This window comes from Siphateles boraxobius, unplaced genomic scaffold (assembly GCF_051911475.1).
Source record: "Siphateles boraxobius isolate OS27281-9 unplaced genomic scaffold, OSU_SipBor_1 68, whole genome shotgun sequence".
In the NCBI taxonomy this organism is placed as follows: Eukaryota; Metazoa; Chordata; class Actinopteri; order Cypriniformes; family Leuciscidae; genus Siphateles; species Siphateles boraxobius.
The window spans coordinates 8737172-8754167 of NW_027509195.1; the positions used below are offsets into that span (position 1 = coordinate 8737172).

The following is a 16996-nucleotide window of genomic DNA, read 5'->3' on the forward strand; positions in this document are numbered from 1 at the left end:
CCTCTCCCTCAGTGGACGGTTCAATGTCAGAGTAGCGCTCCTCACAGATGACCTCATCAATAAACTGAAGAGAGTGGGCAGGAACCCTGGAGAAAGTTTTGGTGCAGTTGTAGGCGAAGTAGCGATATGGCCTCCAGGTACGGCCAAAATCTGAAGAACGCTCAATCATCATAGCAGCAGGTCTAAACGTCTGTGGAGATGCAAACAGAAGGTTACAGTTTAAAATGAGGAAGGATTGTTTCACTTTTATTATTTAATACTTTTGTTCAATTTAATTGCTTATGTAAAACTTGACGTGATACACTTGAAATCCATTAATACACACCTTAAACTTCATGATGAGATGAGTAAAGTGGAACTCTGCCTCAAGATTTAGTCGAATACTGACATTCTCCTCTCCTGCACACAAATGAACAAAAGTAAACTACAAGTATTCAATTGAATTTGTACAGTTTTTTTATTATAATAAACTATTGAGTGAAAACAAAAGCTTATCTAAACAATTTACGTGAATTCGGGTTAGGGTTCGGTTTAGGGTTAGTTACTTGTAATTGAATTGAATTTTAATTATGCATAATTTAATGCTATTACTATAGTACATACATGTAGTAACATGTAACTACATCAGCTTAAAATAAAATCTTACCAATATATACAGTATATATATTTATTTTAAAATATTCATGCTTTTGGTCTCAAAAAACACATTCTCACACACCATTTACAGACTGCCACCAGGTGAGTTCTCCTCTGCGGTCTCTCTGGTAGATGACATTCTCCACCCTGTGGGTGTTTCTGTGATTAAAGGCATCGTATGGCTCCTGAGAGTTACATATAAAGCACTTATCTGAATCCTGTCGAGAGACATAGAGAAAGTAAAGAGTGAGAAGAAAAAAAATGCACATTTTGCAAAAACACTTAGCAACAGTGCAGTCTGACAGGAGCCTCTCCACACCTTTTCTTCCAGGTAGTTTCATTTGTAATGACTTAAACCTGCATGGCTGGCGGTTCAGGTAGCTGCCAAGACATACAGTACAAAAGAAATCTGGGTCATAGCCTGAGCAAAACGTTCCCTCAAAATGGGAGGGCAAGTTCCATGCCAACCTGGAAGCGGAGGAAGAGAGGGGAATGGGCCTCCTGGATTCAGGGAAAACATGAGAGTTAGCGTGGATGAACGCCAGAGCACTTTGTCTAAGCTGAGTGGTTGTCATGGGCACCAAAACCTCCAGCAATGACCTGACCGAGTGAGACACGTGTATTTCTTCAGGACACGTTAAAGGTCACAGCAATGACCAGGAGAACCTCAGAATCCATTTCAGATCCTCACAAGCTCTGCGGGAGACGGATATCAGCACTTCTACAATATTGTGCTTACCACACACTAGACACATGCTTACTGGGGTAGTTTTAAATGTGTGAGCTGCCAACAATAGGATTAGCAGTGATCAACCGGATTATGAACTACAGGAATGCTATGCTAGGGCCTTGCAAAAAACACATTGTTAATTCTCTAGCATAATTCTTAGCACTGTGGATTCACACAGTTTAAGTGTATGGACTAAAATTGAGGTTAATAGAGATAAAAATACTTTCTGATAATTTGCTAAGATGATCTTGTTTTAAAAAAAAAATTATAAACGGATATTTTAAAACAAATGAGTGCCTGCTTTATTTATTGATTTGTATTGCACTGATATGTCTTAAATTTTATTATTTATTATAGGAGTAATTTTTTACACTAAAATGATTTTTTTACACTAAAAAGCTTAAATTACATCTATCTATCTAGCCATCCATCCATCTGGATAAATTACAACACAAACGGAAATGTGGGGAAATCTGCAGACACCCTACTGACAAATAAATTGACAGAGCGCTGACAGGTAACACCTGCGTTGAGGACAAAAAGGGTGTAACTCCTGGTCTAGGATGTACGGTGCCTCCAGGCAGTTAAACAGTTTGTCAATTTTATGACCCCAAAACACTTTAATGAGGGGTAAAAAACAAAGAACCTAAAAGACCACAGAACATTTTAAATAGACATTCATTCAACATTAAACAGTCAATGAAAATATATTTTATGAGGTCAGAAAAGAGTGCTTTATAGACACCTAAAGGAAAGGGAGGAGTAGTGTTTGAGGATAAAAGAGGGAAAGCAAACAGAGGTAGATGTAAGAAATGAATACAAGATCTTTTAAATCACACACGTATCGAATAGAAAAGCCTTAAGCTGCAGATTTAACTGCTGTAAAGGAGGTGTGGCATAGTGAGCAATACACGTGCAAGAGTCCAACATGTGCAACATCGTGTAATATAACAAGTATGCAAGTGTGTGTGGTAAGATTTGCCTACATTTTGAGGATCAAATGTTCCTATAAAGGATAGTAAAAAATGAAAGGGGCCCTGTGCGCAAACACATCTATCGTCATATGACAAATTTCCATCAACACAAACTGCAGGGCAAGGCCATACATGCAGGAGTAGAGAACATTGTACACAACATGAGATCATGTTTCTGTGTCTATATGAAAGAGAAAGTAGGAGTATGAAAAGTATGAAAGTAAGAGAAAATAATGCTGGGTTTACCTGCAAATGGCTGACAATGCAGTACGGCTCAGGCCCATCCAGGCCACAGGTGGAGGTGGCGGTCAGATTAATTGCTCGGCCAATCAGAAGGTTCCCTGTTGCCGGATAACAGCTCCCTTCCATGCAGCCATGTGGGGCTGAGGGGACCTCCTGAGCCACAGCTGGAAGTACTGGAGATGACACAGACAGGAAGTGAAGGTCAATAACTTAACAGTTTATTCAATTTCACAGGCTCCCCGAACATTATAGTTGGCGATATCTGTACAACTTCACTTCACTTCGCTTGGCTTTTTTTTTGTTTTGTTTCTTTGAAAGCCCATCATCGTAATCAATAACAGACAGCACAGTTGAGCAGAATGGGGTTTCAGGTATCAGGACACTATATACTCGGAATAATAGACATATGGATGTCAAATGAATTACAGCGAGTAACATTAAAATATAATAATTAATTAAAGGGGTGGTTAATTATGATTTCACTTTTATAACTTTAGTTAGTGTGTAATGTTGCTGTTTGAGCATAAACATCTGCAAAGTTACACAATACAAAATATGTTTTACAACGCTCAAAGTTCAAAGCAAATAGAACATTTTAAAGAAATTGCTTTTTAAGGACTACAACAAACAACTGGTAGGGACTACACAAGCTTCCTCCCGGGCTAGTGACATCATTAACCCTAAAATTTATGACATAAACCCATTTATGACATAAACCGTGAATGCATTTATAGATTATCATGACAGAATATGCTTATCAATAACTAGAAGATTACTACACATAATCTACTTAAATTCATCAACTAACCATTCAGAAATGTTGTCTACATGTTGTCAATTCTTCTTGAGTCTCTCCATCATTGTCTGACTACGGTTTGAACATAAAAGGCTAAAGGTTTTGGAAATGTTCAGTGCATGTCTGTGAGGTAAAAGGACACAAGATGTTGAAGCTCCGTCCTCTGTGCCGGGAGCAGCAGCTCATTTGCATTTAAAGGGACAGACTCAAAAACGATGCGTTTTTGCTCACCCTAAAAAATTAAAAATTTTAACATGCTATATTAAAATATCTGTGGGGTATTTTGAGCTAAAACTTCATACACACTCTGGGGACATCAAAGACTTATTTTACATTTTGTGAAAAGGGCATTATACAACCCTTTAAAAAATAAATAAATAAATAAATAAATAAATAAATGAACGAATAAATGAACAAACGAACGAAAGAACAAATGAATGATTAAATCTATTATGTGTCATATGAAAACATTTGAAGGGCTGCATCTCATGCAATTCTATTTTAGTCAAACTTCAAGTGGTGCATTATGACTTGTGGGTAAATTTCCCTTTCCACTTCCTGTGAAATGATTTCTGATATACTTGTTCCCCACGCTGTTTGCAGTGCTTTTTGGACATATATTCACATATCCCTACGATTACAAATCTCACTTAAGATGACCAAATATTCTGTGTAGTCCACAGTAGAGTCAATGAAACGTACCTATTTGATTTCTAAGGAATGGGTGAATGCAGCTGATCAAGATGATTAGTCTACACTCCACTTTTCTTTCCAAAACACCACACAACAGCCAATGATTGAATGTTATCATGGCATTCAACAAACACAGCTTCTTTTTGATGACCTCATGCGGCTCATGGTCCCACCCAGGCGGCAGTATCAAAGACTGAGGGTTTAGTTTCTCATTGTGTCAGGAAAATAACTGGCTTTGTTCCACATGGTTACCTCTGCAAAGGGCTCAAAATGCACTGCGTTTGCCTTTCAAAATACACAGTTCATTATAGGGTTATCTGACATTGTCAAATCCAGATGTGTGGGAGGTCTTCCATGGATTTTGAACATTCACTTCTAATGTTGTGGTACTATCATTATATAAGACTAGCAAGAAACCGCACCCTCAAACTATAAAACTAGAGAGCAACTAGAGATCTAGGATTTTCCAGTTGGAGAATGGCAATAACCACGCAACCATACATCTCAATGTGAATGACCTCTTTATCATTGAGAGGCTCTTGGAAAGGCAGTGTCCTGGTCAATCTTTGGGCCCCTCTGTGCTACCATTTTTCACACATCACTGACTCGGAATAATAATACCATCATCTCAACAAAGAATAATGAGAGAATGAGTGCGAGTAAATGAAGCAACAAGAGTGAACATAGTGAAATTGATGAAGTGGACGTCAGATAGCCTATGTGTGATTGGAAAGGACATTCAGATAAACAAGATGACAGAAATATATTTCTGATGCTGATTTTAAAACCTAATGTGATGCAGCCAGGAAATACTGCAAGGGAGATGCATTATAATTAGGGATGCACGCTACATTGGCCACAATATCGGTACCGGCCGATATACAAGTCCATTTTAAATGTTACCGTTGTCTGCCTGATGAGAACATTTAAAAATCTGCCAGACATATTAAAGCCGATAAATAATGGATTATTTTCTTCAGCTGAGACACTTCAGATGTGCACAGTTCGCCATGATGGTTTTGAATTGCTTGAAATATGATTCAAATAACATGCGCAGCGCAAATCTGTCATATAGGTTGCAGAAGAACATTATAATTGTGTTCTTGGGACATGGATTTTAATGGTGAGACTTTTGTTTTTGTAATCAGACTCTCAAACATATACAATTTGGATTTAGATATATTCTCCAACATATCGATTATCGGCTTTCAAATATAAAGAATTATCGGTATCGACCAAAATTTTCGTGTTGGTGCATCCCTAATTATAATTTAAGTATAATTTAATAAGTTTATCAGTATCAGACAATATATTTAATTGTGCATGTTTATTTCTTTTATTTTTATATGTATAGTAAATACATTTTAACCATCATCTAACACTCAAAGTAATTCTTTAAAAACCCTAATAATTTAATAACACTGTGATATGTTGTGATGCCTTAATTTACTTGTAGCATTAAAAATTATTGTTTTTAACTTATTTAGACAAAACAGGGTAGAACTTTAATATAAATATATCAATTCTCAGACATAACATGAAAATAATTTTTAGCTTACCAGTATCCAGAATATTGGTGCATACAGTAATTATTCTACTTACGTACAATTCGACTTCTATAACATCAAAATACACATAGTATTGAGTCAACTCAAACTTATTTGCATAACACTTTCACAATAGCACTTTTACACAATAACAATAACACTTTTCACAACACCATTTCAAAACAGTTTTACAGAAAATCGTGATGTTAGTGTTTACATATTTTTTTAAATATTTTCATGCCTTATAGTGCCAAGAATTCCATTTGATTGCATCAAGGTACTAAACTAAAGTGTATCTGGTGTATTAGAGCAATGAAAGGTTTTATGGTTAACTCACATACTGTAAAAATCAACATAATGAAGAAATAAAGGTCCAGATCTTTGGAATGTGCATGTGCTGTGTCATTGTGAATGGTTTATGTTTGTACAGTAAGTGTGTGAGAGGTGGGGATTCCCATGAAAAATGATTTGCAAATACCTTTCGTTCACATTCTCTAAGTAGACGGGGGTATTTCAAAGGCAATCTGTTGAGAGTTCAGCTTGCTAATTACAGGACGGTGTTGGAGGAACTTTCAGAGTGCGGATCAGTCTTTACAGGCCACACGCACAAGAAAATACCAACTCTCCAAAAAGAGTTTTTTGCCTTATGAGACCTTATGCTGCATCCCTCATAACAGATTCCTTGAGGTAAAGGATGCATTTAACACTTTTCTACATGACTTCTCATGTTCTGACTAGCAAGAGCGAAAACGTGACTGTGAGAGTGTGTGTTTGGGGAGGCGAGGGGTAGGCAAGAATAGGTTGACTTTGTTTTGGCATAGTCTGTTATTGAGTCTCCACGCATTCTTTTCTCTTCTTCAAAGTGTCAAAACAAATGTGAAAAAGACTCGTAGAGAAAGAGAGAGAGTGTCATCACTAATAGAAAAATGGAAGAAATAATGTACAAGCAGTGGATTATTCCATCCATTCAAGTCTTTGAGTAGACTAATTAACTATAGTTAAAAAATAATTTTGTATTCACAGTTCACAGTAGTCCAGTTTGTACTCACAAATCAATTTCAAGCTTATTAAAATAAAACTATTTAAACATCTGCTCTTTTAGGTTGAGGCAGGTAGATGGCTGCTTTTCCCTGCATTTTTTTTAGCACACCCACAAACTGCATACGTGATAACACACACCCTCTTTCCTACATGCCACATTTACAGCACACAGAGATACAAGATACAAGCGGTTACAGAGGCAAATGTGCATCTGCAAAGTGCAGATAGTACAGGAATGCCAAACCAGGAAAATATCATTCATTAAGAGAAAAATTCCAGGTGTAAAAGTATCTCACACAGGTCTTGCAAAATGCCCATCTGTAGCTAAGGAATGGCATTCCGCGAGTCGACGACAAGCCGCCACATGTGCTGCACTGCATGTCGCAATGAAGCTGAGACCACCATCATTTATAAACAATATGATTGTTTTTATATTACCTGAGGCATGTATGTTGGTACCAGTGTGGTAATCGGTTGATATTAGATTTGTTTAAATTTACCGTTTATGTAGCAGTTAGTATTTATTTATGCATGCTCATTTCCTCTATTTTTATATTTAGATCACCTTTGCTAATTGCTATAATTGGACGCTCACTTAAAAGTTCATCTTTAAAAACATACATAATGAATTAACTCTTGAATGTAATCTTTAGCAAATCTCAAAATGAATATCCATTTGTCATACTGTAGTGAACATTTTAATGTTTTCGATGCCCTAATTCACTTGTAGAATTTAAAATGACTGATTTTACTTTGTGTTTTATTTCTCAATCTATTAAGACACAATTGAGTCGAAATTGAATGTCCATTATTTGGTTACCATCCATAGCATGAAAATAATTATCAGATTATTGCAGCCAGTGTACTCTTCGATTCATATGTTTTACAGTCAGTCATTTCTTACTATGTTACTTGCTTACTTAATAAACTGGATAATTAGAGCACTGGCTCCTTAAGTACCACTGAGGGCAGGGGTTGGAATATGGAAATAAACATGGAACTGATTACATCTGTTCTTCCCTATATATGCAAGTGAAATGGCGTCTCGGACAAGAAAAAAAATTTAGGGCGGTACTTGATTCTGTCCATGAGGAATTGATTGGATCTGATTTTGTTCATTGTTGTGTACAAAATACAGCAAAATACAACAAAATACATAGTGCAGAATACAGCAATACACACAAAATAACATATACGATCAAGAAAAGCATTTAAACACGTCATCAAAGAGATGTCGAGGGGGGTAGAAATCTATTTTATTTTATTTATAATCAAATTATAATGATGTGGACAGAAAAATAATTAAATAACTTTTTTTAAATGCAATATTCCGTTTAAACAACAAGCAAACAAAAAACAAGATTTGTCCATTTTGATTTTACTGATTTAACCCTTTGATGCACAACATGGGTCTAAATAGACCGACTGAGTTTTCATTTTCTATATCTTTGCAAGAAATTAATTTCATCATTCAGTATTCCAGGTATTCCTCAATTAACTTGTTTTAGATCATTAAAAATCCTTATTTACATTTTTCCTTTCTTACTTTTTGAATAAAATTTGTTTTTGTGTCAGTACCCTTCTAATGCGCAACATGGGTCTAAAATGACCCGTATTCATGTTTCTTTGCTTAATATTTGAAAGAAATGTATTTTATCATTTATTAATCCAGGTATTCATTAAATATCTTGTTTTTGATTTCCAAAAATCATTATGTTTATTCTTACTTCATAAACAACCACGTTTTTATTTCTACATCAATTTTACACACATGGGTCAAAAATGACCCATATAGGAACCTTTGATATTTATAAATAGTACAAATATATTTACTGCAGAAAACTATTCACCTGCCACACATTTCACAATTCAACGGCTGCTTTTGTATATTTCATGCAAGTTTTATTTAATAAATTTTTTGTCACCGAAAATATTTGATATTTTGTGAAAGACATCTAGATATAGCCTAATATTTGAACGTTTAGGCTAAGGTTACCTTGACCTTGAAATCCATTACTAGTGCAAAAGAGAAACATGTCCAATACTATTAGCTAGCTTGCGGTCGACATATTCTATTTTATCTATGTTAGCTAGGTCAACAAAATAAAATTTGCAATAGAAAGTTTTATATACAAGTATACTGTATATTGTCGCTGTTGGGCAGAAACCTTGTACCTCCATATTAATTTTTATTTGTGGTCATAAATCAATGCTATCGGTCACATAAGCCGTCGTGTGGTGGCGTTGTGGTGCACTATGGCTGCTGTCGCATCATCCGGGTGGATGCTGCACATTGGTGGTGGGGTGATCCCCCTACAGTTGCACTACACTACAGTTCAATTTCAGTGTTATCGGTTATATGTGTGACAAAGTGGCCAATAAACATATTTCAAGTGTTACAGTAAATGTGTTGATCTAAACAACTGTGACATTGTTTATTTTTAACAAAAAGTTTTCTTTATTCTTTTGTTTTATCACGCTTGCATAGATGGGTCATTTCAGAACCATGTGTGTAAACTTGATTTATTAACACAAAACCTAGGAAATATTACAATATGAATTTGTGATAATTGAAAACAAGATATTTTGTATATTCATAAATCATGAAATTTATAGATCATGAAATATTAAATCCTCAAATAAAGTGATTTCAAAAGGTGAAACAAAAAAATGCCAAGCCATGCATGAAATAGCATAGGAAATGAATACGGGTCTTTTTAGACCCATGTTGTGCATTAGAAGGGGTATCCATAGCTTGCGCATCAAAGGGTTAAGAATAAAAAGTAAGCTATAGCATAGACAAAGCACTGTCAAACCCTGAACTGGAATGTGAAATATCAGATAGTGAACCTACAGGCACAGACAAAGCAAGGCAGTCATTGTTGTTTGAAGTTAAACAATCACAATCTAACACTTGACAGATCATAACTAGAATGTTCCTCCACAGATAATACTGATGGTACAATAGACCGCTTATGAAGAAGTAGGTATAAGCAATGCACCCTAAAGCTGGCAGACCTAATAAATTTTGTCTACATGACGTTTATTCCAAAACAGGACAGAGTTCACAAAGTACACATGCCCTAAGACACATAGAGACATTCCATTACAGTGGCACATGCTCACACACCTTGGTCATATTCCTTGTACAATCATTAACACGCAGTCTTACTGACCCACATTGAGTAAAGAAAGTACAATGGGCACAGAGCCCACAGCTCCAGATAATGAACTTGTGCTTGTGCCAGAAATAATTACTGTAAAACATGTTATCGGTGATGATTAGCATTTGAATTCTTGGTAAACAGTGGACAAACTTATTAACACAGTGCTGTGCTTCACTATAAAACATGCAGCACATATATTTATTTAAATCATAGCTGTAGTGATTTGATAATCACACTAGGCCAAATAGCAAGTTAATTTTTAATTTGATTAAACATGCAGGCCTACTCAGGTGTCCCATTATTGTGAATAGAATATTATACTGACAGTCGAAATGCTATTGTCTATGTTTTATAAAAATATGAAACTGCTGTGTAATAGTCCAAATTAAACACTAAGAAAAGAGATCTTACAGAAAACACATTAGAAATTAATGAGTGAAGTTAACTCCTTCATGAGAATCTACTGGAAGCTTGTTTAAAGGGGTCATCGGCTGCCCATTTTCCACAAGTTGGTATGATTCTTTAGGGTCTTCGTGTAAAGTTTGTAATATACTTTGGTTAAAATTCCTCAATGGTTGTGTAAAACAACACTCTTTTTACCTCCTCAAAAACAGGTCTGTTCACAGCGACCCGTTTCGGTGAGTGTCTCTTGCTCACCCCATCCCTCTCTTCCATGGGGCGTGTTGACGCCCGACATGTAAAGTGCTGCCCGGGCAACCTGATGGCATAAAGTATACAAATGACTGAGGGCGGAAATATGCTAATACGGGACAGTCCGTCAGCGGTCGTGAGCGGAGCATGAGCAATATGACATCACATTGCTCCAAAAATCCAAACAGCTTGATAATTGAGAGTGTTTAGGCTTTTTGAGGATTAAAAAAAAAAAAGTTGAGTGAATGGATTTTTGCGTCCACACATATAAAAGTGAATCTTGCATCCGATGACCCCTTTAACACCCCTTCATCAAACCAGGCTTTCCAGCCACTACTTAAAATATCTTTTAAAAAGCCACATTTAGAAATCACACACCTGAGACTGTTCATTTCCACAACATTCCTCTCATGCTCTAAATTCTGGCTGAAGCTTTAAACACAGCTTTCTAACCCACAGAAAGGCATCAACATTCAAAAAAAGGCAGATAATATCTTTACATCTTACAAATTAACACTTAACAGAACATCAGAGGGCCTTGGCTAATGCAATTCATTCTAATGTGTGATGTTAGCATGTGTTGCTAAGCTAATAACACAATAGCCTAAGTCAATTAAAAGCACACTCAAACACAAGTTTTTTCATCAACACTCTTCAGTACTGAATAAAATTATATTTATGATCGGTATTTAACATCTTGTTGCCTTTTTTTTAATTTGCTGCAATGTATTATGGGATTGCCAAACAGGGCTTTCGCACCAGAGGAGCCTTTTCATAGTTCATAGAACTATTACTTAAAGTACCCGGATGTCGGCGCGTTTGCACCGCAGGAACTAGGAACGATTTCAGTTCTAGAAATTCTTTTGGAGGAACTAATTTAGCTCCTACTTCAGAGAAGGGTCTAAACCAGCACTATAGGAGCTATCCGTGACGTTACGCGGATTGGCCGAACGCATTCGAAACACCAGCACCCGCCATTTTTAAAAAAGCTATGTAAACACACAAATTATAGACTCCAGAAACTAACTATACGAACATGGAAAACAGTGATAGATGGACATCTTAACCTTTACGCTGAGGAGAAAATACAACATTGCAGTAACATTGGACATCAACCACACGGCATTCGCAAATATATTTTCATAAACTTGTCTACTTTCTATGAATAACAGTTTAATAAAGTATTAGACAGGACTGTTAGACAGATCGTAAACTAATGAACACGAACACTAAGAATGCGAGCACTGTTTGTTTGCTCAGGCTCTTGCGTTCTCAGCGCCGTCAAAATAAGTCACAACAAGCGCGGCTTGCGTCACTTCAGAGGTCCTACTGGCGGTGCGAATGCAACAGGAAAACGTTCCTATGGGAACCATTTTGGAAACCACCCTGGTGGTTAGTTCCTAGATCTATCCGGTGCGAAAGCCTCTTTTTATTGCTACCTCAGAATTAAAATGAGGTAGGCCTACCTAGCATTTTGGAGGGATTTTTTCCCCCTTTAAATGGAAAGGAGAGTAGAATAGACAGGCCTCAAGCTGGTCCTGTATCCGAAAATGTATTCCCTTTCCCTACTACATAGTAGGCTAAAAACAGTATGAAAAATGTGCAACACAGGCTCATTGGAAAAATGTTCCTGTGGCAACATTTTTGCAAAACGCAAAATATGTACATATAACTGCAGTTTTTAAACGAAATGAACACTAGATGGTAGATGCAGTAAACAGCAAGCACTATTAATCGTTTTCACACACAATTATGATTACAGGGGAAGATTATGGATTAATAAAGACTTGTTTTCACGCGGCTCCTTGCAAAATTATGTTATGACCTTAAAACGCTTTTTACCATAGTTTATGATCTGTAAACTAATATATTTTGGAATTTGCATCAATTAAACAGCTCCATATCTTCAGTTTTACTGACTTATTAAGCTTGCTCAGTAGCTCAGTTGGTACAGAAATGTATTTGTGATGTGAAGAGCTCGGGTACAAATCCCGTAAAAGACGAGTTACGGAAAAAGAGCTCAAAGTTCTAAATCAAGCTAAAATGGCATGGTTACGATTACGTTTTTATGACGCATTTGCTTTGTTAATACTATCGGGTTGGTTTAGGGCAGTGTATAGTGTAGGTGTACGTTATTTTAAAACGTAATTGAGCAGTAATCTTTCGCGCCACTCACTGGACATTTCAATTCAGAACTGCAGTGATACGTAAAAACTCTGACGTAATAAAACGTTGCATATTCACGTTCATCCGTTCCAGAAAAAAGCGAAACACGCTTTTATCACCACTTACTGGACATTTCACTTTGAAAAGGTCGCGAAACGTGCACGACGCAACATATTCTGCGCTTTGCAAAAATGTTGCCACAGTAACGGTTTTCGAATAAGCCTGGGCTGAAAATGTCCGTATGTATTCATAAACCAGTAGGCAAAAGGTACCCGGACAACTTTCAACGTCCTTCGAGACACTGAAGTGCGCATCTGATGGACACTTTACTATCTATGAGGCCATGGGAGAGGAGTTGTGAATAACAGTGAAAGGAGTCACATGACAATGACAACATGAGTACGTTTTGATTACGTTCACATTCATACTATATAGAACATACTAAATGGTATCTACTCAGACAGTATACAATTTCAGAGGCAACTCGTTTCTTGATCTGGGGTCACCCGAGGGGCAGCTATACCATATTTCGGAGTGTGACACAAGGCTATAGCTCTAACTAAAGCTGCTTAATTTTGCTGACTACTGTTCAGAAGTGTCTTTGCATTAGGAGTGACCCTACAGTATGATGTCTAAACATGTCATCTAGGTAGGCAGCTCACTAGGGTTTGGAACAGAGCCAGTGTTGCAGTGTTTTTCCATTTCCAGTCCATTTTTCCAGATATTTAATCTTTTAAGTGTAGTATTTTCAACAGGGGATATGCATTTAGGCATCTAGCTAAATGACTAGTGATTGAGCATATAAGGATACTGATAAAATAATAAATGACGCACTGTGCTACAATGAGAATAATAGGCCAAAATTAGCGTGTTGATCCCCCTCTATCCCACATGTCAAAACTAATGGCCATCCTCAGCACTCTTCTCATTCCATCCCTAGTGAAGCACCCTCACTATTGAAATCCTGCTCCCCACTCTTATTCTCCACTTCTCTCCCTCCTTCAGTTTCTCTCGCTCTTTTGATTCAATACATATAGCAGAGAGTGAAAATGACTGGCACCTGCATCCCAAGCATGAGCACCACGACTACAAGTTTCAAAAGTATGTGTACTAACTGTTAGCCCGTCAAACTACAGCTACCCTGATCAAAAAAAAAGTTTTTTATTTCCACTGGCGCAATTGGCAGCAGGCAAACAGCACTGAATCTATAATGAGTCTTTAATAACATAAAAGGAAATGTGCCAATAACTTAAGTTAAATACTGTGCATCACTGCTTCAGTGCATTAAGCACCTGGTTAAACTGAATTGCAAAAACTTTATAAATAAATTTGCAGCAAATGCAAGGTCTAGGTCTAGAAACACTTTTTAATTTGAGTGCCACATTTTTAGAACGGCATGTCACGAACAAGACGTTGCAAAAGATGCAAGATGCGAACATAACATGTCCATTTAGTGCATGTTTACATAGAAAACAATACAGAATACGTTTTTGTATTTAAAAATGAGAGACGCAGGGCAGTGCAATAAAAAAAAACCACAAGGTTTATAGATAATTTTTTTTAAAGCTGAACTAATTTGAAATTGAGTGGGGAATGCTGTGTCATACATGAGACTCTACAAAAGACATGCGCACGATCAAACATGTCCATCTAGTGCATGTTTACATAGAAAAACACAGAACACGTTTTTGCATTTAAAAATGAGTGATGCAGGCCAGTGCAATGAAAAAAAATCTCTTGTTTTTTTTTCATTGCACTGCCCTGATCACTCATTTTTAAATGCAAAAACATGTTCTGTGTTTTTCTATGCAAACATGCACTAGATGGACATGTTTGATCGTGCGCATGTCTTTTGTAGAGTTTAATTTGCAGATGTTTAACTTCTTTTAACTTGAGTGCTGCATTTTTAGAACAGCATATCATGCACAAGACACCGCAAAAGACATGAGATGCAAGCACAACAGTCAAGTCAAACACGTCTGGACAGTCAAAAACCAGAAAGAACAGCGAAAAAGCAGTGGAATGCAAAAATGTTTATGAATTTGTCCCATGTATTTGTTTGTATGTCTTTCTGGTCGTTAAATATCGACAGAAATTGTCTTTGCCTTGTTTAGTGGCGTACGGTTTCCTCTCCATAATGCATAGACCTTTCATTATGAAACACAAAGAAGCAAGGAAAAGCAAACACAATGCCTCTGATTGCTGCTCTTCAGAGAGAGAAAGGCCAGACACTGATGCTAAAGACGACAGAGGGGTAACAGGTTGGTCATGTTTTCGTTTACTTAAGTCTAGATTGTTTTGTTGAAAAGGGCTCTCGTGGGAGCTACTGTGAAAGACCTCCTGGGTGGGGGTCTGTGTGTTTGAACTTCACTTTATTTAAGAAGCTTATCCCCTGCTCACCTCACTGGAGAGTCAGACTTTGATAATGACATTGGAATGAATGTGTTGTCATCAGTCATTTTATGATCCCACCTTTAAGGGATAGTTCACCCAAAAATGAAAATTTGTCATCATTTACTCACCCTCAGGTTGTTCCAAAACCTGTATGTTTTTCTTTCTTCTGCTGAACACAGAAGATCATATTTTGAAGAATGTATGTGGGTAGCCAAAAACGACGGTAGCCATTGACTTCCATAGTATTTTTGGTAGCACTATATTTTATAGTCCTGTTTCGCATGTACATATTTACTTATTGTAGTAATTACAATAACTGGGTAATAACTAGGTACCCTGAACCTACCCCTAAACCTTAATCTTAACCCATGTAATTACCTTATACTATTCAGTACATTGAAAGTGCACATACTGTAAAATAAAGCGCAACTGTATTTCTTTCCTATATGTAGTCAATGGCTTTTGGTTAACTGTCAACTGTTTGGTTACCCACGTTCTTTAAAATAGCTTCTTCTGTGTTATAAGTGAAAATAAGAAAGAAAAACATACAAGTTTGAAACAACTTGAGGGTGTGTAGATGACATAAAATTTGGTGCATTATCACATCTGACGTCTGCAAGGTAAGGAAATTACCACCATACTCTAGTTTATGCAGAAATCAGTTCAATTTAATCTGTAACTTACCCAGAAGCAGAACACTGAAATATTTGGCCATCATCATGGGCTATCAAATGAACACGGGTAGCTGATTTCCAGGGGCCTGAAATACAAAGAAAAATAAGAAAAAGATTGTTCAGCAGCTTACAAAAAAAAAAGAAATGTAGTATCAGGTGCTAAAGATATTCATACAATGCATTCACAAGACATTTCAATGATTCATAAAAACAGCATCTGAACGTCAAACACGCATTCTTTTAATTAAATATAGTAATATGGTGGGTTTGTTTTAGTGTCTTCCCCCTTCAAAGCTTTGATATTAAATGGCTATCTTTTTTACAGTATTTAGTTCTTAATTGGACAGAAACAATTACTAATATGAAAATTATAAACAGGTCCTTCTCAAAAAATTTGCATATTGTGATAAAGTTCATTATTTTCCATAATTTAATGCTAAAAATTAAACTTTCATATATTTTAGATTCATTGCACACCAACTGAAATATTTCAGGTCTTTTATTGTTTTAATACTGATGATTTTGGCATACAGCTCATGAAAACCCAAAATACATAAATCTCAAAAAATTAGCATATTTCATCCGACCAATAAAATAAGTGTTTTTAATACAAAAAAAGTCAACCTTCAAATAATTATGTTCAGTTATGCACTCAATACTTGGTCGGGAATCCTTTTGCAGAAATGACTGCTTCAATGCGGCGTGGCATGGAGGCAATCAGCCTGTGGCACTGCTGAGGTGTTATGGAGGCCCAGGATGCTTCGATAGCGGCCTTAAGCTCATCCAGAGTGTTGGGTCTTGCGTCTCTCAACTTTCTCTTCACAATATCCCACAGATTCTCTATGGGGTTCAGGTCAGGAGAGTTGGCAGGCCAATTGAGCACAGTAATACCATGGTCAGTAAACCATTTACCAGTGGTTTTGGCACTGTGAGCAGGTGCCAGGTCGTGCTGAAAAATGAAATCTTCATCTCCATAAAGCTTTTCAGTAGATGGAAGCATGAAGTGCTCCAAAATCTCCTGATAGCTAGCTGCATTGACCCTGCCCTTGATAAAACACAGTGGACCAACACCAGCAGCTGACATGGCACCCCAGACCATCACTGACTGTGGGTACTTGACACTGGACTTCAGGCATTTTGGCATTTCCTTCTCCCCAGTCTTCCTCCAGACTCTGGCACCTTGATTTCCGAATGACATGGAAAATTTGCTTTCATCCTAAAAAAGTACTTTGGACCACTGAGCAACAGTCCAGTGCTGCTTCTCTGTAGCCCAGGCCAGGCGCT

General features: G+C 36.9%; 1 protein-coding gene across 5 annotated transcripts in view; it reads right to left on the minus strand.

The window, feature by feature from the left end:
* Nucleotides 1–16996, minus strand: part of lamb2l (laminin, beta 2-like) — a 46954-nt gene that overhangs the window by 19254 nt on the left and 10704 nt on the right. For 2 of the 5 annotated variants that reach the window (XM_077214452.1, XM_077214453.1), the window contains 5 exons: nucleotides 15723–15798; nucleotides 2587–2756; nucleotides 719–854; nucleotides 326–399; nucleotides 2–190 (listed from right to left, as the gene is read on the minus strand). In XM_077214452.1, the coding sequence (XP_077070567.1) occupies nucleotides 2–190; nucleotides 326–399; nucleotides 719–854; nucleotides 2587–2756; nucleotides 15723–15759 (606 nt within the window). In that variant the 5' untranslated portion in view covers nucleotides 15760–15798. Of the gene's footprint in view, nucleotide 1; nucleotides 191–325; nucleotides 400–718; nucleotides 855–955; nucleotides 1018–2586; nucleotides 2757–15722; nucleotides 15799–16996 lie in introns of all 5 variants that reach the window. The other 3 variants (XM_077214454.1, XM_077214455.1, XM_077214451.1) reach the window with 3 other exon arrangements.